General features: G+C 38.8%; 1 protein-coding gene across 2 annotated transcripts in view; it reads left to right on the forward strand.

Annotated features, from left to right (window-relative positions):
* The window catches only part of LOC140629753 (ankyrin repeat domain-containing protein 26-like), a 207,442-nt gene that overhangs the window by 79,987 nt on the left and 101,048 nt on the right, over positions 1-26,407 (forward strand). For both annotated transcript variants that reach the window (XM_072819336.1, XM_072819335.1), the window contains 6 exons: positions 5,301-5,415; positions 5,573-5,746; positions 12,700-12,806; positions 16,564-16,634; positions 19,650-19,683; positions 25,461-25,530. In XM_072819336.1, coding sequence (XP_072675437.1) covers positions 5,301-5,415; positions 5,573-5,746; positions 12,700-12,806; positions 16,564-16,634; positions 19,650-19,683; positions 25,461-25,530 — 571 coding nt within the window. The remainder of the gene's footprint in view (positions 1-5,300; positions 5,416-5,572; positions 5,747-12,699; positions 12,807-16,563; positions 16,635-19,649; positions 19,684-25,460; positions 25,531-26,407) is intronic.

A 26,407-nucleotide genomic window follows, 5' to 3' on the forward strand; every position in this document is an offset into this window, starting at 1 on the left:
AGGTCGGGGAGAGGCGCTCACCTTGCTGGCCTGAGTCTGGAGAGCTGAGCCCTGGGTGACCACCCAGGGCGCTTGGCCGTCTTTCTTCTGGTGGCCCCGCAGCACGTACCTAGGTCGTGGAACCTTACCTGGGGTCTACTCTGGCCCACTGAGCAACAAAACGTCTTCAGCTGCCTTTGGACCCCTTCGTATCTCCGTAGGGAGCGCTTTACAGACAGTTTTGATGTGATTTAACGGATTTTCAACAGTAGTAGAAAGGAAATTAAGGGGACGCCTGGGTGGCTGAGTGGGTGAGCATCTGCCTTTGTTTCAGGTTGTGATCCTGGGTCCTGGGAACCCCAGTCGGGTTCCTGGCACGGAGCCTGTGTCTCCCTCTGCCTATGTCTCTGCCTCTCTGTCTGTGTCTCGGAATAACTAAAATCTTAAAAAAAGAAATGAAATTACGTATATGTAGTAGTTTGTTTTTAATGGACATCCTATACCAATGTTATTAAAGAGTGCATGCTGAGAGAAGTAATTCCCAGAATTACTTTGGATACAGGGCAGTATCTGACTTCTATCTGTGTACAGTTTGTACCTATATTATTTACTGAGGGACCTTGGAAGGAGATTTGGAAATGGGTAGATGGTTCTGACTGTGAATAGGAAGTCTCATTTTTCTGAAAATGTGTACTCTTCCCGTGTTTATCAGTATTCCATGACGCAATAGAAACGTTATGGTTTTAGAAATTCTGAGCTTATTATACGTGCGGTCTCTGTTCTTTTCATTGTGATAAAATTAAGAAAAATTTTGCAATCACTATATTGTACACCTGAACTTTTTTTTTGTAAGATTTTATTTATTTATTCATAGAGACAGAGAGAGAGAGGCAGAGACACAGGCAGAGGGAGAGGGAGAAGAAGGCATCATACAGAGAGCCTGACATGGGACTGGATCCAGGGTCTCCAGGATCACGCCCCGGGCTGCAGGCGGCGCTAAACCGCTGCGCCACTGGGGCTGCCCTGTACACCTGAACTTAATACAACGGTGTATGTTAACAAACTGGAACTAAAATGAAAACTTAAAAAAAAAATTTTATAGAATACCTTCCAGTTATTAAAATGTACCTTAAATTTCTTCAAATTTTTCGTTGACTAACAGCTGAAAAGACAGATAAATGAATGGAACAGATAAGAAAATGCCAAACACCTAAGTATATGTTAAGACTTTGTAACTTGATGCTGGTGACATTTCATATTAGTAGGAAAAGGTGAATCATTCATAATGTTGATGACATATCTGCTATTTGGAGAAAACTAGCTAGAATTTTATCTCATAAAAATAAGTTCCAGATGGAATACAGATTAAAAATGTTAAATATGCAAAATACAGTACAAGAGAAGAAAACATGAACGCTTCTATGCCCATTTTTTATGTTGACCAAGACCATTCTTAAGAATGACTTTAAAAGCAAGAGTTCGGGCAGCCCAGGTGGCTCAGCGGTATAGCGCTGCCTTCAGCCCAGGGCCTGATTCTGGAGACCTAGGATCGAGTCCCACGTCGGGCTCCCTACATGGAACCTGCTTCTCCCTCTGCCTGTGCTCTGCCTCCCTCTCTCCCCCTGTGTCTCTCACAAATAAAGAAAATCTTAAAAAATAATAATAATAAAATAAAAGCAAGAGTTCTGGAGGTTGATTCAGCCACATAAAAAATTAAAACTCTCTGTATATCAGAAAATAATATTAATAAAATAAAAGAGAATGTCCTTGCAAAATATTTACAACATATGTGTATCAGATACAAAAGAATATGTTTTACAGGGAAGGTATTAAAGGAATGAAATAGGGGGTCTCTGGGTGGCCCAGTCAGTTGGCTGCTTCTGACTTCCTCTCAGGGTCATGATCTCTGGGTCCTGGGATTCAGCCCCTGGTGAGGCTCCCTGCTCAGTGGGGAATCTGCTTCTCCTTCAGCCCCTCCCCTCTGCTGGTGCTCTCTCTGTGTCAAAAAAAAAAAATCTAAAATAAAAAAGGAGTAAAATCCCATTTTCCATCTGCAGGCTTTGTGAAGATAAGGAATGATGGTACTCATACTCCTGGTTAAAGTTGTTTTTGACTTTTCAGATAGTTCGGTGGTTAAGTCCCAATTGAAAAATATGTATTCCTTTTACCCATGAATTTTGTTAATTTAAAATATCTTTAGTAAATAATTAAAGATAAACAATATACCATATGCTTTTCTCAGCACTATTTACAATAGCGGTATATTAAGAACTCATTTAATGGCCTTTATAAATAAGTGGCAGTGTATCCATAGGCTGGACTACTATGTGACCACTGAATGTGGCAGAGATAATTGATACACATTAACATGCAAAGCTGTACTTTAGTGGATCATTAAATGAGGGGAAAAATGGTTTGATGATACAAACACATAAGCAGACAATGGTTTTGTGTTGGCCAAAAAGATGTGAAAAATATAAAATTAGTTATCTTGAAACATTTGGATTGTAAGTGAATTTTTCTTGTTTCTTAAAAAAAAAGTCTGATTTCTACAGGAAAAGGTATATAAAAATTCCAACAAAGTTTTATTATCAATGAAGTAATCCAGGAGAACAGCAAGAATATGAATCTTGTGTAGGCAAAAAGAATTTCTATTTATTTACTTTTAAGAGGTTTCATTGGTTCATTTGAGAGGGAGAAATCAGGCACATGAGCAGCAGGGAGGGGCAGGGGGACAAGCAGAAACCCCGTGGAGCAGGGAGCCTGATGATGTAGGACTCGATCCCAGGACCCCGAGGTTCATGACTTGAGCCAAAGGCAGATGCCTAACTGACTGAGTTACCCAGGTGCCCCTCTTTCTATTAAAAAAAAAAAATTGATGGGCGAGGATTGGTATTTTCTGACAACCTTTAGCCTCTTCAGAACTCAGGGGAATATTTTTATCTGTATTGTAGATTTTATTATGCATACGTTAAATATATACATATGATTTTGTTATGTGCAGCTTTATAACAAGCAATAAGTAAATAACAATAAAATTTTATTTTAGTTAAATCCTCATGAAAATAAAAAATACAAATGATACCGTGATAGCTTATAGAACTTTTGTTGTTTCCCTCTTCTGAAAAAAAGTAGCAAATATAACTGGTGCCTTGGTGGCTGTTTGTTGAGCATCAGACTCTTGATATTGGCTCTGGTCATGCTCTTAGGATTGTGGGGTTGAGCCCCCCGTCAGGCTCAATGTTCAATGGGGAGGCTGCTTGAGATTGTTTCCCTCTCCCTCTGCCCTTCACCGCACTCATGTATTCTCTCTTTCTCAAAGAAATAGATAAATCTTTAAAAACTATTGAACTCTCCAAATGTATTTATTCTTCAGTCCATTTATTTCTCAAACAGAACCTGAACACCGGTTACGTAGCAGACATAGTCTACTCAGGATCTTTTCAATCTTAAAAAGATTTCATGTTGCCCAGTATGAACGAGATGAGAAATTTTATGTATTTAGGTTTCAAAGCTTTCTTTTCTTTTTAGTTATTTATTTATTTATGATAGTCACAGAGAGAGAGAGAGAGGCAGAGACACAGGCAGAGGGAGAAGCAGGCTCCATGCACCGGGAGCCCGATGTGGGACTCGATCCCGGGTCTCCGGGATCGCGCCCTGGGCCAGAGGCAGGCGCCCAACTGCTGTGCCACCCAGGGATCCCGGTTTTAAAGCTTTCATTGTTAAGTGTAATCTCTCCACCCAACGTGGGGCTTGACGTTTTAGGACACATGCTCTACTGACTGAGCCAGCCAGGCACTCCTAAGATGAGAGATTTTATTTTATTTTGTAAAAGTTAAAAGACGTATTTATTTTAAAGGGAGAGAGAGGGTCATGGGAAAGGGGAGGGACAGGGGGAGAGAGAGGAACCCAAGCAAACTCCACCCTGAGCATGGAGCCTAATGTGGGGTTCCGTCTTACGACCTTGAGATCATCCTGAGCCAAAACCAAAAGTTGGACACTCAATCAACTGAGCCACCCGGGTGCCCCTAAGGTGAGAAATTTTAAATGGAAGTATTAGGACTTAATCTCACCTGAAGCTTTTCCTTGGAACTTCCTGTCAAAGGAAAACATTTCTGAAGATCAGAAATTGTAAAAGATTACCTTTACCTGCCCTTTTGACATTGCAATAATACTAAATACTAATATTGGTACTTGGAAATACTTGATTTCTATGATTCTAAACATTTTTCTATTAATTGAAATGCTTAATAAAATGAGCTTCCCCACATACCCCCCTCCAAAAAAGATAAAATGAGCTGTGCCTGTTTCTTTGAAATCTGAGTTTCCTTTGGCTCAAACTTCCTTGAAAAGCAAACTAAGAATTACTTAAAAATATTCTTTTGCTATTGTGGTCTCTTTTACCCGTCATGTGCTTTCACCTACTGAAAATTATTTTAGTTCTTGAACAATGTAATTCCAAGCATAGGACTAGAAGTGCAACAGACCTGTTGTATATGTCATTCTTTCACTTCAGGCACACTGTAGATTGTATGATGCCCCACTATTTATGTACCAAGAAGAAATTTTTAGAAATCATGCCAGTTATAGTTTTAAGACATTTTGAATTAGAAATTGGATTCCGATGTCAGAGATATTAAAAGGTGACAAAATGAGCATCTTGGAATCATTGAAATAGAGTATTCTTGCTCATCCTTAAACGTAGCTGCAAAGTAGGCATAATTGGATCATTTTACCTAATTGTAGTGAGTCTTCGTAAGTTGTAGTAATAGCTTTAATAATATTTGTGGTAGGAACTAGTATCTAAACACTTTGCATGGATCCTCATTTAAGGATCACGACAAGAGGTCCTGTGAGATAAGTACCTTTTATTTTATTTATTATTACTATTGTTTTGTGACCTCTATAACCAACAGGGGTCTCGAACCCCTGGCTCCCGAGATCGAGTGACATGCTCTTCAGAGTGAGCCAGACAGGTGACCTGAGATAACTATTTTTATGCCCATTTTATGCCCATTTTGTGGATAAGGAAATTGCGATAAGGCTAAGTGGTCACTGTGAAGCGACAGAGTTAAAGTGGGAATCAAACCCAGGTTGAGCTGCCTCTTGAGGTCATGCTCTTCCTAATCAGATAGGCTGCTCTTTTAATAGAGCGGTGAAAAATCACTAAAAAATATTGTACTTTCTTCTAAAGTAAACTAATTCTTTGTTTTGGAGTCATGAGAATAATGTAGTATTTAACATTTACAATTCTATGAATTGATTTGCAATTTTTGAAAAGGTACACTGTAATTTCTTGACAAGTCCTTTCACACTCACAGAACTGCTCTCCACTTGGCCTGTGCCATTGGCCGTGAAGATATGGTGAAGCTCCTGGTAGATCGGCACTGCCAGCTTAACCTCTGTGATGGCGAAGACAGGACAGCTCTCGTGAAGGTGGGTGGTCACAGTTATGTCTGCCTGAGGTGGATTGGATTGAAGTCCTTGGAATGAACATTTGTTGCATTTAAACATATCTCATTGGTGAAACTTGTGGCATGTTTCCTTTCAATTCCCAGAATTTACATTCTGTTTCTTGTTGTAATGCTCACAGGCTATACAATGCCAAGAAGAGGCATGTGTAACTCTTCTCCTGGAACACGGTGCTGATCCTAAAGTGAAAGACAACAAGGGCAACACAGCTCTCCATTATGCAGCCCACGAAGGGATTGTCTCAATAGCAGAGAAGCTGCTTTTACAAAACGCAAATATAGAGGCCAAAAACACGGTACAAGTCAACTTTTTTTTTTACAACGTACTTGACATTATATATATATATATATATATATATATATATATATATATATACTTATTTATTTATTTATTTATAGATAGCTGCAAAAGGTTTATATATATATGTACATATATATGTACATAGGTACATATATATATGAAGACATCGACACTGAATTTTATACAGTAGGTCCTGTCATCATGGAAACAACTCCAAAACCAAAGCAGAGTGAGTGAAAAAGAAAAGTAATGCATATAGAAAGACCACATTCTGTCTGCTAGCCACCCTTCCACCCCAGAAAGAAAATCTTCCCCTTTGTGCCTGGGAGTAGATGGTGCCCTCAGAGCCCACAAAGGATTGAAGGCCTAGAGGGGAGTGTGGTGATGATGGAGGCCGAAAGGTGTGCAGGGGCTTAGGAAATGGATGCTTCTGGGGATGAGTAGGAGACCGTGACCCAGAGGAGTAGCTTGGGTGAATGTAAATGGGAGGAGAAAGCAGCAGGTTGTAATAGGCCTTGGGCACTCTAGGCCCTAAGGTTCAGAAGATGAGAGCAGGGGGATCAGGTCATGACATCCTACAGGTGGTATCTGCTTGTGCTGGTAGCCACTCTGCCAGCCATGTACCACGGTGAGGCCTCCCATTCCAGAGAGTAGCTCCTGCTCAGCCTATGTATTTCCTCAGTGGGGTGGTAGGTGTGCATGGGGAGCTGGTGATGACCACACTTGCCAGTCTCCCTGTGTTTTCTTTGACATGCATTACCTTCAGTCGCTGCCCTTGCAGAAACACTGTTGTGTGCCATAGATAGGGTCGATTTTTCATATTTGGAAGCTCAAACATTTCCTGGATGAAAATATTTTGAAATAACTGTCTAAGCTTTTGCTTTAAATAACAAAACTTTTTATTTTTGAAGATTGTATTTATATGAGAGAGAGCAAACAAGAGTAGGGAGGAAAGGCAGAGGTAGGGAAAGAAACGGCCTTCCCACTGAGCCAGGTAGCCTGATGCACGGGGCTTGATGTCAGGAGTGGGATCGTGACCATAACCAGAGAGAGATGCTTGACCCACTGAGCCCCCCAGGCTTACCATAATACTTCTTCCTTCCTGCCTTCCTTTTTTTAATTAAGCTTTTTTATTTATTTATTTTTTCACCTCACTCTGGGGTTTATGTACTTATTTTATCTTTTAGTTTTTTCTTTTTAAAAATTTTTTTAGTTGGAGTTCAGTTTGCCAACAAAGAGCACAGCACCCAGTGCTCATCCCGTCAAGTGCCCCCCCCTTGGTGCCCGTCACCCAGTCACCCCAACCCCCCACCCACCTCCCTTTCCACCATCCCTTGTTTGGTTCCCAGAGTTAGGAGACTCTCATGTTCTGTCCCCCTCACTGATATTTCCCACTCATTTTCTCTGCTTTCCCCTTTATTCCCTTTCACTCTTTTCTATTCCCCATATGAATGAGACCATATAATGTTTGTCCTTCTCCGATTGCCTTACTTCACTCAGCATAATACCCTCCAGTTGCATCCATGTTGAAGCAGATGGTGGGTATTTTTGTTTCTAATTGTTGAGTAATCTGTGGTATATGTCCGCAATGTAGTATTACTCAGCCGTGAGATTTTATTTATTTTTGAGGAAGTGAGCGAGCATCTACAAGCAGGGGATGTTGTGGGGGCAGAGGGAAAAGAGAGAGAGTAAGAATCTGAAGTAGACTTTGTGCTGAGCCTGGCGCAGCGCTGGATCTTATAACTCTGATCATCACCTGAGTTAAGACCAAGAGTCAGATGCTCAACGGACTGAGCCACTCAGTTGCCCCTAAATAATGATACCTCTAAAGAAGCATTAGAGAATACAGGTTTCTTTTATGTATTTATGGCAAATATTTTTGAGAACACAGAATGTGTTCTGAAACTTTATTTTCAAAAATGTTTTCTCACCCAGTTTGTTTTCTTATTTAGTGTCAAACAACAGAGGAAAGCAAAATTTGCCTTGGAAATAGGCTTTGTCTTAAAACACAAAACAAGTGTATTTTACAATATCAAATCTTGCTGCTGTTGAGAAGTTCCTATTTGATCAAAAAGTGATTGATTAACACGGTCAGAGCTTGTCTTTTATCAGCCTTGACTTAAGAGGGACAAAAGAGGGGCAAAGGAGAAAGCAGTCAGGAACATGCAGAGTGATTTAGACATTTGGCAAGTGAGGGGAAATATCAAGACAAGGTTTTTGGATTGTGTTTGTTTTTCTTCAGTGTTTATGTTTAGGTAAGGAGTCTTCAATTTTCAGGGATAGTAATTCTTACTCACGAACCAGTGAGTGTGTTGTAAATTTATATAGAGATCAATTCTAGGAGGACTCTAAGGACATCAGATTGGCAGTAAACTGGTGGTTGAATGGGCACGAAAAGGGACGCCTGTGTGACTCAGTGATTGAGCATATGCCTTCGGCTCAGGGCATGATCCCGTGGTCTCCCGAATCGAGTCCCACATGGCACTCCTTGAATGGAGGAGCCTGCTTCTCCCTCTGCCTGTGTCTCTGCCTGTCTCTCTCTCTCTCTCTCTCTCTCTCTCTCATCTCTCATGAATAAATCAATAAAAATCTTAAAAAAAAAAAAGTGGACAAGAAGAGGAAAGAACACAGTATAGTATTTTGCAGCTATAGCCACTTAGATACGAGTCTAAACTCTGCTTGCAAATCTAGAATGTCTTGATGGGAAGGACGTAAGGAGTGTGTAAATAATGGAATCAAGTTGCATTTTGAGTTTACTAGTCCTTGTTCTACCTCTAGCCATGGAAATTGAATGCAGGTTTGATAAGTGACTCATTTCTGTTTTTGGCTGAATCCTCAAGTGATAGGGAGAATTGGCCACATAGGTGAAAGAGGAGACTGGCATGGTTGTGTACTGTACTACTTCTCAGCTAGACTTGTGCTGGTGAATCACAGTCAACTAGGGAACTTTAAAAGAATTTACAAGCCTAAACTGTCCCGTGAAGATTTCGACGGAGTGAATCCAATAACGTGTGTACGCAGAAATTTGGAAATAGGGTTTTGAGATTCTGATACAACTCTTGGCTAAGAACTACTGAATGGGTAGGTATACATATACAAATTTAGAGATGTAAAAATATTAAATCTCTGGAAGAGATTTAACTGAAGTTGGATACTGGCTACTTCCTTCCACTCTCTCCAACATTAGCCTTTCATCTCTCTGTATCTCTTTGAGAATTACAGATGAAAATTATTGGTCATCTCTGTTGGCTTGAAAAATAATTACCTTTTCTTCCAGCTATCAGTCATTCACCGGCACCCAGATGGGAAGTCTTTATGAGTAGTCTTTTAATAAGTAGAGTCTGACCCTTTAAAGATTTTACGTGTTTTGCTACCATTCTGATTATTACAAGCAGGGTTTTCCCAATTGCAGCAGTAGAAATCCGTGAACCTTCTTTTTTAGTTGAAGCTGTGCGATAGACTATCTTAGGATGTCTTTCAAATTCATAGGGCCCTGGCATAGTGCATAATCACTACTGTGTTAAACATTCAGCATGTAGTTAGTGACAATACAGATGGTAATTGTTTTAATAACTTTGCTTCAGCATTCCTCTGAACTCCTGTCTGTTCGGTTAGCAATGTGAGGGAAGTAAATACAAATAGATTGTAGTTGAAACAAGCATTGGAAAATTCTGACAGTAGGTGTTAATGAGTCTTCACAACAATTTTCCTTAGAAGGTGGGGCCTAATTTGTTGGTAAAACGTGATCCTGATGCTTTAGGAAAGGTTTGATGTCCAAGTATTTGTTTTATGCACGGCCATTGGAAACAGTCACAGCAAATAGAAAAACACAAGTAGACTATAGACTAAATGTGGCCCCCGGATGTATTTAGTTTCCACTGTCAGTTGAGCTAACATTTAAAATTATGGCACGCATGTAGAACTCTGGATTTTGAGCTTTTCTTACAGATCACTTCTGGTACCTTGAGCCCATGCTGCTGTTTGGTATGCTGTGCAGAGGCTGTCCCTTTATAGGAGGCGTGTGTCTCCAGTTTGCTCGTGTCCCCGCCTAGGTTCTTCACTGACTCGTGTCACCTGCTTTGCCTCCATAACCATTGAGTTTACAATTACTGTTTTATGGTATATGTTGACAAAGATTTCAAGATTTCAAGACACTCCATATTAATTTATAATATATATTTTGTATTTTATGTTAATTTCTTAGGATTGGGATTGAATTTTCTGTTTCTTTGTCTCCTTATTTTTTTCATTACTTTATTCAGTAATTGATGAGAGACACAGAGAGAGAGGCAGAGAGCTAGGCACAGGGGGAAGCAGGTTCTCTATGGGGACCCTGATGTGGGCTCGATCCCAGGATCCCGGGTCACCATGCTAAACCACTGAGTCACCCGGTACCTCAGGATGAATTTTCCAAGTTAAAATTTAAAAGTTGTTTTTTTTTTTTGAAAACCATTTTTTCTTTAAATGTACTGTATTCGTGTTCCTTTTGGAATATCTGCAGTCCTATGAGGTTAATCCATTTTATTTGGATATATTATGCATATTGCAGAGAATATTAAATTATTTAGTATTATTGATTGTGCTAAAAATAATCTATGTAAGCCAGTATTAGAATTTTTTTGTTATTAAGATTTTTCATTTAAATTCATTTTACCAATCTATAAAAACACAGTGCTCCTCCAGTATTCCTATTTTTATTGATAAGCTGTTATATTTTTATTTCTGATTTACACTTTGCCTAAAATACAAAATAATTATAAATAGTAATCACAGTAGAAACTGGAATACTAAGAGGATTTTTAGAAGTGGATATGCCTTACGGGTCCCAGAATTAATATAATTGAAACCAAATCTCATACTTATTTCACGTAGCATAATATCCTATGTCAGTCAGAGGAATACAGTTATCATATGGTCATATTCATTATGTAGATGTTAGAAACAAAACAGAGTATCAGAGGGGAAGAGAAGAAAAAGTAAAACAAGACAGAGTGAGGGAGACACACCATAAGAGACTCTTAATCATAAGAACCAACCTGAGTGTCCTTGGAGTGGTTGGTATGGGTGTTTGGGGTAACTGGGTGATGGACATTACAGAGGGCACATGATGGAATGAGCACTGGGTGTTACATAAGACTGCTGAATCACAACCTTTTACCTCTGAAACTAATAATACACTATATGTTATTTAATTGAATTTAATCAAAAAGGTAAAAATGAGAAAAATCTCATACTGAGCTTTCTAACAGTTAAGATAAAGCTTTATCATTGTATAATAGGAGTAAGTCCAAGGATATTTATTTATTTATGTATTTATTTATTTATGTATAATTTTATTTTAATTCAGTTTGCCACAATAAAGTATAACACCCAGCGCTCATCTCATCATTTGTGCCCTCCTTGACCAAGGACTATTTATTTTTTTAAAAAATATTTTATTGATTTATTCATGAAAGACACTGAGAGAGAGGCAGAGACACAGGCAGAGAGAGAAGCAAGCTCCATGCCGGGAGCCAGATGTGGGACTTGAACCTGGGACTCCAGGAACACACCCTGGGCTGAGGGCAGGAGCTCAACCTCTAAGCCACTCAGGTTTCCCAACCACGAACTACTTAGTATTAAGCATTCAATGTTCAGTTGAAGCTTATTTCTTTTATTTATTTATTTATTTATTCTTTTTCTATTTTTGATTTCTACTAAGCTTTATTTACGTATTTTAGAGAGACAGCTTGTACATGCATAGTCTTGGGGGATTGGGTGAGGGGAAGAGGGAGAGAGTATCTTAAACAGACTTGGTGCTGAGTGCCAGGGGAGCCCAGAATCCAAGGTGGGGCTGGATCCCACCACCCTGAGACAAAACCAAGGGTCACTCAACTGGCTACGCAACCCAGCTACCCTGAAACCTAGCTCTTTTCATTCAGAGTCCATCTCCTTAGTGACTCCTTAGTGACTCAGTGTTTTGTGTTGACATCTGGGATCCCATACCATTGATAGAAGAGAATCAAGCAAGTTTGTACAACCTGGAGAAAACCCTCGCCTTTATTGGAAAGTTCTTAAAGCTATATCCCTGAGAACTCTTATTTCTCAAGTATTAATGTTTGCTACAAAAAAAAAAAAAGGAATTGTCAAATGGGGATAAGCAAATGTAAATGGAGTTCATTTGTGCTACATGTATAGTGCAGTTTTGAGTATTTCACAAACATAGATGATCATTGAATCTTTCTTTTGGGGCACAGTGTCTTCCTTCTTGCAAATTATGTATTCTTTGGAATATAATTGAAAAAACACTATTCCAGAGATATCCATTAAAATCAATAACAATATTTTAAATATTCACTACTATGTTTTAGAGAGTGGAGATACAGAGATTAAAAAAATCACCCCTGCCTTTGAGAAGCTCTTGGTTTAGATGGTGTGGAATAGAGTGTACCATGGTATATTATGTGAGAGAAGCAAAGATTCTTGGAGCCAGGCAATGTTTGAAGCGAGTTTGTAGAATGACTTCAGGTAATCTATGAAGAGGTAGTGGAGGTCTATTTTTTTTTAATTTTACTTTTTAAAAGGATTTTATGTTTTTGAGAGAGACAGAGAGCAAACAAGCAGGAGAGAGAGCACGAGGGGAGGGGCAGAGGGAGAGGGAGAAGCTGACTCCTTGCTGCAGAGGGAGCCCAAGGTAGGGCTCCATCCTGAGACCCTGGGATCATGACCTGAGCTGATGAGCTGAAGGCAGATGCTTGACCAACTGAGCCACCCAGGCTCCCTGAGAAAGCAGTCTTTTAAAAAGAAGAAGCAGGTGGTGAAAACACAGAGTGGTGAGAAGGAAGGGGCTAATTTTATTTTACTTTCTACAGTATATGTTTTAAGTTTAGCAGAATGTATAGAAATTTTAAAATTTAGCATGCAAATATGTAATTTTATAAATTATAAGTTGTCTTTTCACTTTTACAGGATGGCCTCACACCAGTTTTAGTTGCTCTAAATGAAAACAAAGAGCAAATGGTGAAATTTTTAGTAGGAAAAGGAGCACGTCTACTTTCAGGGGATACGGTTAAAAGGTAGAGTATTTTTTTGTTTTGTTTTTTAAACCTTACTATTTTGTCTTGAGTGGTAACAATTTCTCATGTCATAAATTTTATCTTAAGATGATTAAGTTATAGTCATATAGTGAAAAATGTCAGGATGTCATCTCTTAGGTAGAAAGCAATTTTTCTGACAGGCCAACATGAACAGTGTATAGCAGAATTCATATTTCTTTGTAATATTGATTGATGTCATTTGCAATAGTTTTTTTGCCATCGGATTTTATATTAAAAGGGTTTCATATTAATATTATTAGTTTTATAATGGGGACTCCCAACTTGTAGTTTACTTTATGACACAATTCTGGATATCTGAACTCTTTTATTAATATTTTTTAAGATTCTATTTCATACTTTAAAAGATATACAATAAGCATAAGTAGGAGTTGTTTTGTTTTTTTGGATGACACTTTGCTTTATTACTTTTTGTTGAAGAATACTGATGTTGTTAGATGATCCCGAAGTGGTTACCATTAGCAGATACTCTGGGTTCATCAGTTTTTATACTTTTTCATGTCCAGTATGTTTTATCATTTTCATTTTTAATTGGAATGGATTGAAGGATGAAAGAGAACCTTAGGTGAATAGACTCTTCCTTTAATGAGGATAAATCATAGGTGAGTGATAAAGAGAAAAGAGATGGACTTTAGATTCACAGAAGACTAGGTTTAATTGTTAGCTTGCCTCCTTGCTGGGTATGTGACCTTGGAAACATTACTTACCATCACCAGATACATATCCTGATATGAAAAGGAGGATAATAATATATCCTTCAAGGGTGGTTGTGTGTAAATAATTATATATATATAATCATGTGATTTAGTGCCTACCACATGTTTAACTTAACATCACTAACTGCAACTATGACTGTTTTCTTATCATTAGTGTGAATATTACTGTTTTAAGCCTACAGATAGCTTTTATACCGACCTGGCCTCCAGGTGGTTTGGAGGTACACTGTACCAGTTTAAGGAAGAAATGGGGATTTTTAAAATGATTTTATTTATTTATTCATGAGAGACACACAAAGAGAGGCAGAGACACTGGCAGAGGGAGAAGCAGGATCCGGAACTCCAGGATCACGCCCTGAGCCAAAAGCAGACACTCAACCGCTGAGCCACCCAGATGTCACAAAATGGGGAATTTTTTTTAAAAAACCCTTCACCTATTCAGATCAGTGACCTCGGCATAGTTTCTTGTTCATCAGAGGGTTTTAAATTAGCAACTTCTACTATGATACCCAAGTGGAACCAGAGACTTCTTTTTTGTCCCTTCATTTTAGCCGTGGGGTTAATTTACAAAAATGAACACTTGGACATGTTAGTGGTCAATTCTGTAGCAACATGTGAGATATTACCCTGATGAAGTATATCAGATTAGGTGCTTAAATACTCTGAGTTCTTAAGGATGAAGTTATCTCTCTGTTATTTTAGAATAGCCCTTATGCTTGCTGTAAAATATGCTGTAAAAGATGAACCATGAAATATAGTCAGTCTTCTCTTTAGGAAGGTTTTCCTAAGATGTATATGGATGGACTGCAGAAGAATATGCTATTATTAATAGTATTAATATGTAAGTTTACATTAAAATGCTAGTTATTACTAGGATACCTGGGCGGCTCAGCGGTTGAGTGTCTGCCGTGGGCACAGGGCATGATCCCGGGGCCTGGGGATCGAGTCCCACGTCTGGCTCCCTGTGAGGAGTCTGGTTCTCCCTCTGCTGATGTCTCTGCCTCCTCTCTCTCTCTCTCTCTCTCTCTCTCTCTCTCTGTGTGTGTGTATGTGTGTGTCTCTCATGAATAAATAAGTAAAATCTTTTTTCAAAAATGAAAATAACTTAAAACATGCTAGATATTTCTCAACTGAGGTTTAAAATATAGTAAAATAGTGTTACTTCCTATGTAACAGCTGAGAAGGTATAATTTGATTCAGCACTTTGGGATGGCAGTGAGTTAGAGCCTATCATCACCCAGAAACCAAGCAAAAGGCTAGACTAGTTAGAAGTAGCAATGGGTGCAGGGTTCTTTATGTCAGGACTCTTGAGACCTTTATCCTTAGGGATCCTCACTGTATCTGTTTCATTCCAACTATAACCCTTCTGCATGGGGTTCACATAATGTTATACCTGGGTGCTTTTTAAAAAGATTTTATTTATTTATTTATTTATTTATTTATTTATTTACTTACTTATTTATTAATGAGAGCAAGCACAAGTGAGGCGGAGGGGTGGAAGGAGAGGGAGAAGCCGACACTCTGCTGAGCTGGGAGCCCAACACAGGGCTGGATCCTTGAGGCCATACCTGAACCAAAGGCAGATGGTTAACTGACTGAACTACCCACCTCAACGTCTGTTTTGACTAACTATTGTGTCCTAAGATGTTCAGTTTCATAGAAAACTTTATACTTTTCCTTGTGGGTTATCGCCTATACTTTCCCCCTTGAATTTCCCGAGAACCTAAGGGTTTCCATAAGACCAGAGAGACAGTCCTCTTTCATAAGCCTTTTGGATGGAAAAAAGGACATGCTCATCATTCTGTGGTTTCCTTTGATTCTGTTCCTGCAACATTGCTGTTGAAACTGGTTCTGCAGGCCAGTCATGATTGACTTTTGCTCATAGGATGCCCTTGCTGATCCTCATTCGTCAGTCCTCATGGTGATCCACACTTAGAATTCAAACTTACAACCCTTTTTTGTTTATTACATATGCTTATATGCTCAGCTGCTATTCCAAAGCCACCGGCATGCTGTTCTGGCAGCTGGGCCTTCTGGCTTTAGCCCCATACACCCTTCCCTTCACACTCAAAAACCTTACGTGGAAACCATATATTAGCCCAGACCTTCATGATGAATTAACCTTCGAGGATTTTGTTTGTCTTTTCTGCTAGCAGACTTTAGTTAGGACCATTCTAAACTATTAAAGGAGTTCAAATAATACTACAAGAAGAGACTGGACTTTCCTTCCCCTTTGTTCCTACATCTGTACCCGAAGCCTGCTTTATTTTTTTAATTTTTTTAAGATTTTATTTTTATTTATTCATGAGAATACACAGAGAGGAGAGAGAGAGAGGCAGAGACACAGGCAGAGGGAGAAGCAGGCTCCATGCAGGGAGCCCGACATGGGACTCGATCCTGGGTCTCCAGGATCATGCCCTGGGCTGAAGGCCATGCTAAACCACTGAGCCACCCGGGCTGCCCCCCAAGCTTGCTTTAACTCCTGTGGAATACCTTTTTTATTAGGTCATGGAAGGTCTCATATTGCCCTTCCCAGAGTTGTGGGCATCACCTTGCCTGAGAGACCACGTTTTGGGTATAATACCTCATTAAATCCTCCTAACAGCCTTGTAATATAAGATGGTAAGATTCCTGTTTTATAGAGAAAGACTTTGAGTGGAAGAGAAGTGGCTGGTCTAAGAACAAAAAGCTGCTGGTTTTAGAGCTGGGACTTTGGGATTTGAGACACTTTCCATTATGGCAGGCTAACTCTTAGTTTACTGAGCAAAATGCCTTCAACTCATGACTGGTTCACCTTACTTTTGTTTCTCCTTTAATTATAATTACATACTTGATAAAAGTTTTTAGAACTAACAAATTTGAAGTACCTATTCGGGTAATTTAAGTTTTGATGTTAACCCTGATATTCTTTGAAAAATCTTAAGAATTTGATATATCTGGTAAATATTTTTCATATCAGTATTAAAAAAGTCTCATTGTTTATCACTCTTTCTTATACGTAGCAGTGACCAACTAATTTCTGAACATGAAGAAGAAATGAAACCTGAAAATTCTTCACAGAATCATGATCTAGGTATGATTTTTTAGAGTGAATTACTTATGGTGGTCCTAACATAGATGAAGTCAGAGTAAGGCAGTTTTGATAATGAAAAAGCAATGAAAACAAAACGAAACAAATCGGATGTGTAAATTGCATGGGTGTTTGGTTTCTTAATTTCTTTCTTAATAGTCTAGGATTCAGAATTTGAGAAGTTCTTTTTGGTAATTTAAAATATGAGGCAGTATTGTCTGAAAATAAATTCGTTATCTTAGTATTTTTTAGAATTTATTTCTTTATTCCTCAGAGACACACAGAGAGAGGCAAAGAGAGAGGCAGAGGGAGAAGCAGGCTCCATACGGATGCCTGATGTAGGACTCAATCCCAGAACCTGGGATCACAACCTCAACCAGTGAGCCATCCAGGTGCCCTCATTAGTTATGAGACTTAAAATCCTATGGGATAGCTTTGTGTAAATAAGGAAAAAAGATTTTCAAGTTAGTATGTTTTATGTTTCCTCTATAAACATGTTATAAAAATTACTGGTTATACAAATGGTATTTTGACTTTTACAAGTGGATTTCATTTAGTAAATATTATTATAGCGTGATTTGTCTCATTATCCTTAAAACTGGAACTCTGCAGTACCTTGTTGGTCCTTTACACAAATGGCAAACAATAAGAACTGCAAAACTTAGCTAGTGTGCAGAAAGACCAATGAGATTGCTTGATTTTTTAGGTGATGACCTATCCTACGGAAGCCTGTTGAGGAGCACAGGTTATTTTAGATGCTGTTGCATCAACACAATCTCACTATTAGTGACTTCACTTCTCTTAAGTCAGAATGTGATATGTTGACTTCATTAGAACAATGTTCTCTCCTGTTTGTTGCATAATACTGTAGTTCTTTGGAAATAAGATACTCTGTTATTAGTCAAAAGATGATCATAATAAATATTCAAAAAGGGCAACTTGGGCTCAACAAATTATAATAAAAGCACAAAAATGTTCGCAGTCACAAAGATGTTACCGTTGCTCCCCAGAGGTGGCACCTAGTGTGTTGCATGGTCTGAAATGTAGGAAGAAACCTTTAACTTAGTGGATCTCTATCACAGAAATTCTTTAGGTTGGCTTTGGTTTTGCAAGTTATAGGAAGCAAAGATGGAATAGTTTTGGTCTTTCAAGGTGCTCATAATAGAATAGAGCTGTCTTTGTGTTGTGTTTTTTTTTTAAGATTTTAATTTATTTATTCATGAGAGACAGAGAGAGAGAGAGGCAGAGATATAGGCAGAGGGAGAAGCAGGCTCCAGGCAGGGAGCCCAACATGGGACTTGATCCGGGAAGTCGGGGATCAGAGCCTCAGCCAAAGGCAGACACTCAACCGCTGAGTCACCCAGGAGTCCCTGTCTCTTTTCCTGCTTGGCTAATTAGCAACAGCTTCAGGCATATTTTCACATGACAATATCCATGACCAGAAGAACTGTGTTTGTCTTTGTGTTTCTTTTATATAGGAAGAAAACTCAGCAGCTTGCAGTAAACTTCCCCTAACATTTTATAGGCTAGGTAACATGACTTGTTTGTTCCTAAACCAGTCACTGGTAAGTCAGGTACTGTGATTAGCTTAGAATAATCCTTTCTCCTTTTGCAGCTGGGGCGAGACCACATTCTTTGTGTATTGGGACACTAAATATCCAAATAAAGCTGTGGTTCTCCAGCAAGAATGAAGAATATGGAATGGCTGTTGGGGAGGGAGCCAGCAGGGATTGATAGGAGAATTTGAAATAGAAGAGTAATCAGATTAGATTTGAATTAGGGCCCTTTGGTTATGGCATAAAATGGGGATCACCAGGCTTTTCTTAAAAGGGCCAGATAGTGAATATTTTAGGCCCTGGGGTCTCACACTCTGCCATTGTCGTGTGAAAGTAGCCATAGCAATATGTATTGAAATAGATGTGACTGTGCTCCATTACAACTTTATTTACAGAACCAGATGGCAGGTTGGATTTGGCCTGTGGCCATAGTTTGCAGGCGTCTCCTGTGGAGGATAGATTGAAGAATACCAAGTTAAAGATACTGGAAGACAAAGGAAGCTTTTATTTCCTTAGCCAAGTATCAGTCCATTTTGAAATTTTCAGCCCTCTCTACTGAACAAGTCAGGAGGCTCAATTCATTCCATTTAAAATGTTGTTCTTGGGATCCCTGGGTGGCGCAGCGGTTTGGCGCCTGCCTTTGGCCCAGGGCGCGATCCTGGAGACCCGGGATCGAATCCCACGTCGGGCTCCCGGTGCATGGAGCCTGCTTCTCCCTCTGCCTCTCTCTCTCTCTCTCTCTGTGTGTGTGACTATCATAAATAAATAAAGAAAAAAATATTTTAAAAAAATAAAAAAAATAAAATGTTCTTTTTCTAGGCCTTATGTCTTTCTCTAGAAAAGGTTTTGAGAAGAGTTTATTTATTTATTTGAAAGATAGCACAAGCGAGGTGGAAGGACAGAGGGAGAGAGAAAAGCAGACTCCCTGAGGGTCTCCACCCAGGACCCCAAGATTGTGACCGGAGCCGAGCCGAACTTTGTGATGAGGCATTTCATCCTGAACTTAGCAGTCTCTACTGAGGAGCTGGAGAGGTTCCGTTGTGTTCCAGCTAAATATGTATAGTCTGTTTTAACTGCTCCTAGTAGTGGAAGTCCAGGAAAATCATGCTATTTAAGTTTGCCATTGTCACTTTATGATAATGATTCTGCTAATGATACCATTTCCTGTCCGTCTCATAGGGTTTGGTTTGGTTACAATAATGGTCATTAGAAACATCCACTTGTATGTACCACATCCTGATAACTAGAATTCTTTCTTGCATTGGTAAATATAGAGGAGAAAATGAGATTTCTTAATGCATTAACTGCCTACCAATAGTACAATTAATATCCACTGTAGTGTGGTTTCCAGGTGTGGTCCCAAAGGAATACTTTTGAACAAGTCATCATCTGTCTTACAGTTTTAATATTCTGTATTTTTCTATTGTTGACTTAAAATGTATTTTCCTGCTTTCTTTACTAGTGGCTAAGAAGTCTGAAGAAGTCTCTTTAAGCAGGTAGGACTTTTATGGATTTTTTTAAAATGATGTGTTAACCAAGGAAGTGGAGAGGAAAGGATTTGTTGAGTGTTGTCTTCTGGGCTAGACACTGTATTATGTGCTTAATACGTCTTACTTATTACTTATTAGTCATTGCAATAGTTTCACCAAGGAGCTGTGCTGTTATAGCCTACTTTTTATTAACTAGTCAGCTGTAGTTCAGGGAGATGGATAAACTGACCCAGGATTCCATAGTTAATGAGTAGCAGACCCATGATTTGAATGTTAGCCTGCGTGGCTCCCACATACATGTTTTGCCCCTCAGCAGCACTGGAATTAAGATACAGATCTTAGATCATCCCAGATTGTCAAATTTCATTACATGTTAACTCTGATTTGGAGTTTTCTTAAGAACCAGGCAAGTCCAAGCATTTTCCTAATATATTTGACACAACTAGTGATAGCTAGAGGTAATTATTGCAGTGGTAACTAGTTTCTTGTTTTTACTGTCAAAGATTTTGGAGTGGATCTCAGTTACCTATGGCCACAGTACCATAGCTTTTACATAAGCAAGCCCTAATCAGGCAAGCTCTTAGATATAGTGACGTCTGCTCTCCTTGAGATGAATGATTTTTCTGAAAGTGAAGGATATGTAATCTAGGTATAGACCATGTAACGTTAATTAAATTTATCATCTATTTAGAGGGTATTTCTAAACAGTTGTCTATTTACTGACTTCTCAGTCTAATTTTCCCTTTAGGCTGGCACCCTTGATAAGTTCTGTGAAGCTTTTTCTTTTTTTGTAGACTTTTTTGCTTTTCTCCATGTCCTTTCTATACTCTTTTCTTGATTTTTTTAAACTTTCTTCTCCAATTTTCTTGCTGTTTCTTTTATTCCATTACTTTTTGTCATTTCTGCAGCTAAGGATTCTCCATTTTTCTAAAGACAAAATGAAAAGCAGATAGAATTTCAGGGTTTTAAAGAATCTTAGAGATGTGTTAATCAAAATACTCTCTGATGCTGTAACCCATGTTTAACATCCTTACCAAGTGGTTGTTGAAGTGGAGAATTTGAAACTGAAAAGGGATTAAAGTGACTTACTTGAATTTGATAACTGACAGAAATGAGATTTAAATTTAGATTTTTTCCCTTTTCTCTCATCTTTGATTTAATAATATAAAGATAGGGAGTGGGTCTAGTGTACATGAGACGGGAATTAGCAGGAGAGGGCATGTTTCAAGAAGAACCACACTGGGTTGAATAGGAAAAAGAGTTTTAGAAATGATGACAGAATATTGGAGTTTATGACAAGATAGACAAAGGTCAATTACACAAAGAAAGAACACAAGATATTGGTTGTTGTTTATAAAAGCATATTAAAATAGAGCGTTCAAAAAAAAATAAAATAAAATAAAATAGAGCGTTCAAGAGAGTCCTGAGCAGCATTTCTTTTTGTTGGTTTATTTATTTATTTATTTATTTATTTATTTATTTATTTATTTATTTTAATTTTTATTTATTTATGATAGTCACACAGAGAGAGAGAGAGAGAGAGAGAGAGAGGCAGAGACACAGGCAGAGGGAGAAGCAGGCTCCATGCACCGGGAGCCCAACATGGGATTCGATCCCGGTCTCCAGGATCGCACCCTGGGCCAAAGGCAGACACTAAAGCGCTGCGCCACCCAGGGATCCCTCTTTTTGTTGGTTTAATTGAAGGAACTAGCATACTTCAGGGTTTCTTTTCCTTTAAAAAAAGATTTTATTTATTCATGAGACAGAGAGAGAGAGAGAGAGAGAGAGGCAGAGATACAAGCAGAGGGAGAAGCAGGCTCCATGCAGGGAGCCTGACTTGGGACTCAAACCTGGGTCTCCAGGATCATGCCCTGGGCTGAAGGTGGCACTAAACCGCTGGGCTATCCGGCTGCCCTACTTCAGAGTTTCTGTTGAGAAACATTAAAATCAGTTGAACCACTGGCAAGAGTATTTACAGCAAATAGGAATGGGACATCATCGACTTCTACCCCACCTTACAGAAGGCGGGTTAGATCCTTTCAAATAATGGGGGGAATGGAGATTCTGAACTATGTAAATGTATGGCCCAAGGTCACAGGGTCTTGTGATCGCTCCACCTCTTTTCGTAATTCTCTGATGCCCTTCCCATGTATGTGTAGGGTTTGGTGGGGTAGGACTAGCTGTCAGATCAATAACGGAGCTTCATTTGGGTAGTTGGTAAGGTGCCTACATTGAGATGACTGCATGGATGACTCAGACTCCATTTAGCTGGTTCTCCAGGAGCAGGAAATGGCTCCTATTCTTGGTCATTTGAGCCTTTCCTTGTTTTGGGAATCTGTGCCTTGGCAGGCTAAAGACTTAAACGTTGGAGAGTGCCACTGAGCCCTGCAGAGGAGTGATCCAGGAGTGGTAGCTCACAAAAAGAAAATATTAGGCAGTGTGTGGGTAAATAGAGGCACAGATATCAGGACTATTTGTATAGCAGTCTCTCTTCTTGGGTATCTGAGTGCCCTTGATGATTTTTAAGGTCTTGCTAGTTTATGTGGACGTAAATAAGGCAGGACTTGTGAAACTTGGATTTTATAATTTTTAATCTTTTAATCTCTTCGGGAATAGTATTCCAAGTAATAACATATAAATTTGTTCTTTAACATCTGTAGATAGTTCCTTTTCAAAATTTAAGTATAGTTGACACACCGTTATGTTGGTTTCATGTGTACAACATAGTGATTCAGCAGGTCTATGTTGTTACCCCATGCTTACCACAAGTGTAGCTACCATGTGTTACTGCATATTGCTCTTACAATTCTATTGACTATATTCCCTATGCTGTACTTTTATCCCTGTGACTTACTATACCTGGAATGCTGAACCTCCCACTTCCCTTCACCCATTTTTGTCTGTCCCCCACCCACTTCCCTTCTGGCAATACAGAATTCTCTGTACTTATGGGTCTGGTTCTGCTTTTTGGTTGTTTGTTCATTTGTTCTGCTTTTTTGATTCTACATATAAGTGAAATCATACAGTATTTGTCTATTTTGCTCTGACTTATTTCACTTGGCTTAATACCCTCCAGGTAATCCACATTGTTGCAAATGGTAAGGTTTCATTCTTTTTTATGGCTGAGTAATATTGCTCTGTGTGTGTGTATGTGTGTGTGTGTTATACATCTGTTGATGGACATGGGTTACTTTCATATCTTGGCTGTTGTAAATAATGCTGCAGTAAACATTGGGGTACATATGTTTTTTCAAATTAGTGTTTTCTTTTTTGGGGGGTAAGTAAGTACCCAGTAGTGGATTACTGGATCATGTGGTATTTCTATTGGTACTTCTTCAAGGAAACTCCATTTTGTTTTTTACAGTGGCTGCCCCAATTTCTATCCTCATCACCAGCTCACGAGTATTCCTTAGTCTCTGCATCCTCACCAATATTTTTTAGTGTGTGTTTTTGATTCTAGCCATTCTGACAGGTGGAAGGTGATAATTCATGGTGGTTAACTTTTGTCCAGTTAGCTGTCAGACATTTCAGAGAATTCCTCACCTGTCACACTTAGTTATGGGAACTAAAACTGGGCCTTTACTGGGCATTTCACAGGTTAGGAGAGGTGAAAGCAAAATAGATAACTAAACCCTTTTTAAAAACAGAGGCCAAGGGGCGCCTGGCTGGCTCAGTCGGTTAAGCGACTACCTTTGGCTTGGGTCATGATGTCAGGGTACTGGGATAGAGCCACATATAAGGCTCTCTGCTCAGCAGGGGCCCTGCTTCTTTCCCCTCCCTCCACCTGCCTCTCTGCCTACTGTGCACACACACACACTCTCTCTCTCTCTCTCTCAAATAAATAAATAAATAAATAAATAAATAACATGTTAAAAAAATAACACAGAGGCCAAATTTTGAAAGACCTGTATTCTGAAAACATTGGTGAAAGCAATTGAGGATGACACAAAGACGTGGAAAGAATTCCATCTCATAGATTGGAAGAGCACCTATTGTTAAACTGTGTATAGGACCCAAAGCAATCTACAAATTTAATGCAATGCCTACTAAAATCCATCGACATGTTTCACAGAACTAGAGCAAACAACACTAAATTTATATGGAACCACTGAAGACCTCAAATAGCCAAAGCAATATTGGAAAAAGAAAAACATAACTGGAGATATCTCTATGCTAGATTTCAAGTTATATTACAAAGCTGTAGTAATCAAAACGGCATAGTATTGGCATTAAATGGATACAAATATCAGTAGAATAGTATAGAAAATCCAGAAATAAACTATAATGATATGGCTAATTAATCTTTGACAAAGCAAGAAAGAATATCCAATGGTTTGAAAAGGCAGTCTCCTTCAATAAATGATGCTAGGAAAACTGAATGGGTATATAAAAGATTGAAACAGGACCACTTTCTTTCACCATTTACAAAAATAAATTCAAAATGGTTTAAAGATATAAATATATCACATGAAACCATTTTATCCTTGAAGAGAGCACAGGCAATGATCTCTCTGGTATTAGCTGTAGCCAGGTTTTTCTTTTTTTATGTCTCCTGAGGCAAGAGCAATAAAAGCAAAATAAACTGTTGGGGCTACATCAAAATCAAAAGCTTTTGCAGTGAAGGAATCAATCCACAAAACTAAAAGGCAACCTTACAGAATGGGAGAAGACATTTGCATATGACATATCTGATAAAGGTTAGTGTAAGAATCTAAAGAACTGATACATCTCAACACCCAAAACACAATCCAGGTCAAGAATGATCAGAATATATCAGACATTTTTCCAAAGAAGATGTCCAGTTGGCCAACAGATATATAAAAAGATGATCAGCATCACACGTCATCAGGGAAATGCAAATCAAAACTACAATGAGATAGCGCTGCACACCTGTCAGAATGGCTAAAATCAAAACCACAAGAAACAAGTGTAGTTGAGGATGTGGAGAAAAAGGAACCCTGTTGCACTTTTGGTGGAAGTGCAAACTGGGACAGCCACCATGGGAAACCGTATGGCGGTTCCTCAAAAAGTTAAAAACAAAACTAACAATCCAAGAGTTGCACTCCTGCGTATTTACCCAGATATGACAAACACACCAATTCAAAGGGATACATGCACTCATGTTTTTACTACAGCATTATTTGCAATCATCAGCCTAAGTGTGCATGTTGATGGATTAGTGAATAAAAAGTGGTGTGTGTGTATATATATATATATATATATATATATACACACACACACACACACACACATATATATATATACACACACACACACACAATGGAATATTGTTCAGCCATTGAAAAGAATGACATCTTGTCATTTGCATGGTGAGAGCTAGAGCGTATTATGCTAAGCAGTGTAAGTCAGAGAAAGACAAATATGATTTCACTCCTAAGTAACATGTAAGAAACAAAATAAAAATGAGCGAAGGAGACAGAAAAGACAGATTTACCAAGAAGAAGACTGCTATAGAGAACAAACTGATGGTTACCAGGGGGGATGTTGGTAGGGGAATGGGTGAAATAGGAGATGGGAATTAAGGAATGCACTAGTCATGATGAGCACTGGGTGATGTATGGAATTACCAAATCATTATATTGTATATATGAAACTAATGTAACACTGTATGTTAAGGATACTAGAATTAAAAATAAAAGCTTAACCAAAACGAGGCTAAATTTTCGTATGTCAAGAAACTTCATTAATAAACAACTGACTTTGACTCGATTTTTCTTTTTAAAGAAATGAACTTGTCTTTGTTTTCTATTTTTGCTGTAAAGTCGTACCTGCAAAGCTGATACTGATGATTCAAGGCCTTCAAAACATGAGGACTTAAGTTCTGGTACCAAGGTAAAGTACTCTCTTGTAAAATTAATTTTCCTGCTCTGAGTTTAGTGTTGTGTATTATTTACTCTTAAAATATAAAGTGGCTTGCCTCTTGTCATTTTATGTTTTTTTAACTTTTTTTTATTGGAGTTCAATTTGCCAACATTTAGCATAACACCCAATGCTCATCCTGCCAAGTGACCCCCTCAGTGCCCATCACCCAGTCACCACAACCCCCCCCACCTCCCTTTCCACTACCCCTTATTCATTTCCCAGAGTTAGGTGTCTCTCATATTCTGTCACTCTCACTGATATTTTCACTCATTTTTTCTCCTCTCCCTATGTTCCCTTTCACCAATTCTTATATTCCCCAAATGAATGAGAACATATAATGTTTGTCCTTCTCAAATTGACTTATTTTGCTCAGCATAATACCCTCCAGTTCCATCCACGTCAAAGCAAATGGTGGGTGTTTGTCATTTCTAATGGCTGAGTAATATTCCATGGTATACATAGACCACATCTTCTTTATCCATTCATCTTTCGATGGGCACCGAGGCTCCTTCCACAGTTTGGCTATTGTGGACATTGCTGCTATAAATATTGGGGTGCAGGTGTCCTGCATTTCACTGCATCTGTAGCTTTGGGTAAATCCTCAGAAGTGCAATTGCTGGGTCATAGGGCAGTTCTATTGTTAACTCTTTGAGGAAACTCCACACAGTTTTCCAGGGTGGCTGTACCCGTTCAGATTGCTAACAACAGTGTGAGAGGGTTCCCCTTTCTCCACATCCTCTCCAACATTTGTTGTTTCCTGCCTTGTTAATTTTGCCCATTCTCACTGGTGGAAGATGATACCTCATTCTGGTTTTGATTTATATTTCCCTGATGGCCAGTGATCCGG

Source organism: Canis lupus, unplaced genomic scaffold, assembly GCF_048164855.1.
Source record: "Canis lupus baileyi unplaced genomic scaffold, mCanLup2.hap1 Scaffold_116, whole genome shotgun sequence".
Lineage (NCBI taxonomy): Eukaryota > Metazoa > Chordata > Mammalia > Carnivora > Canidae > Canis > Canis lupus.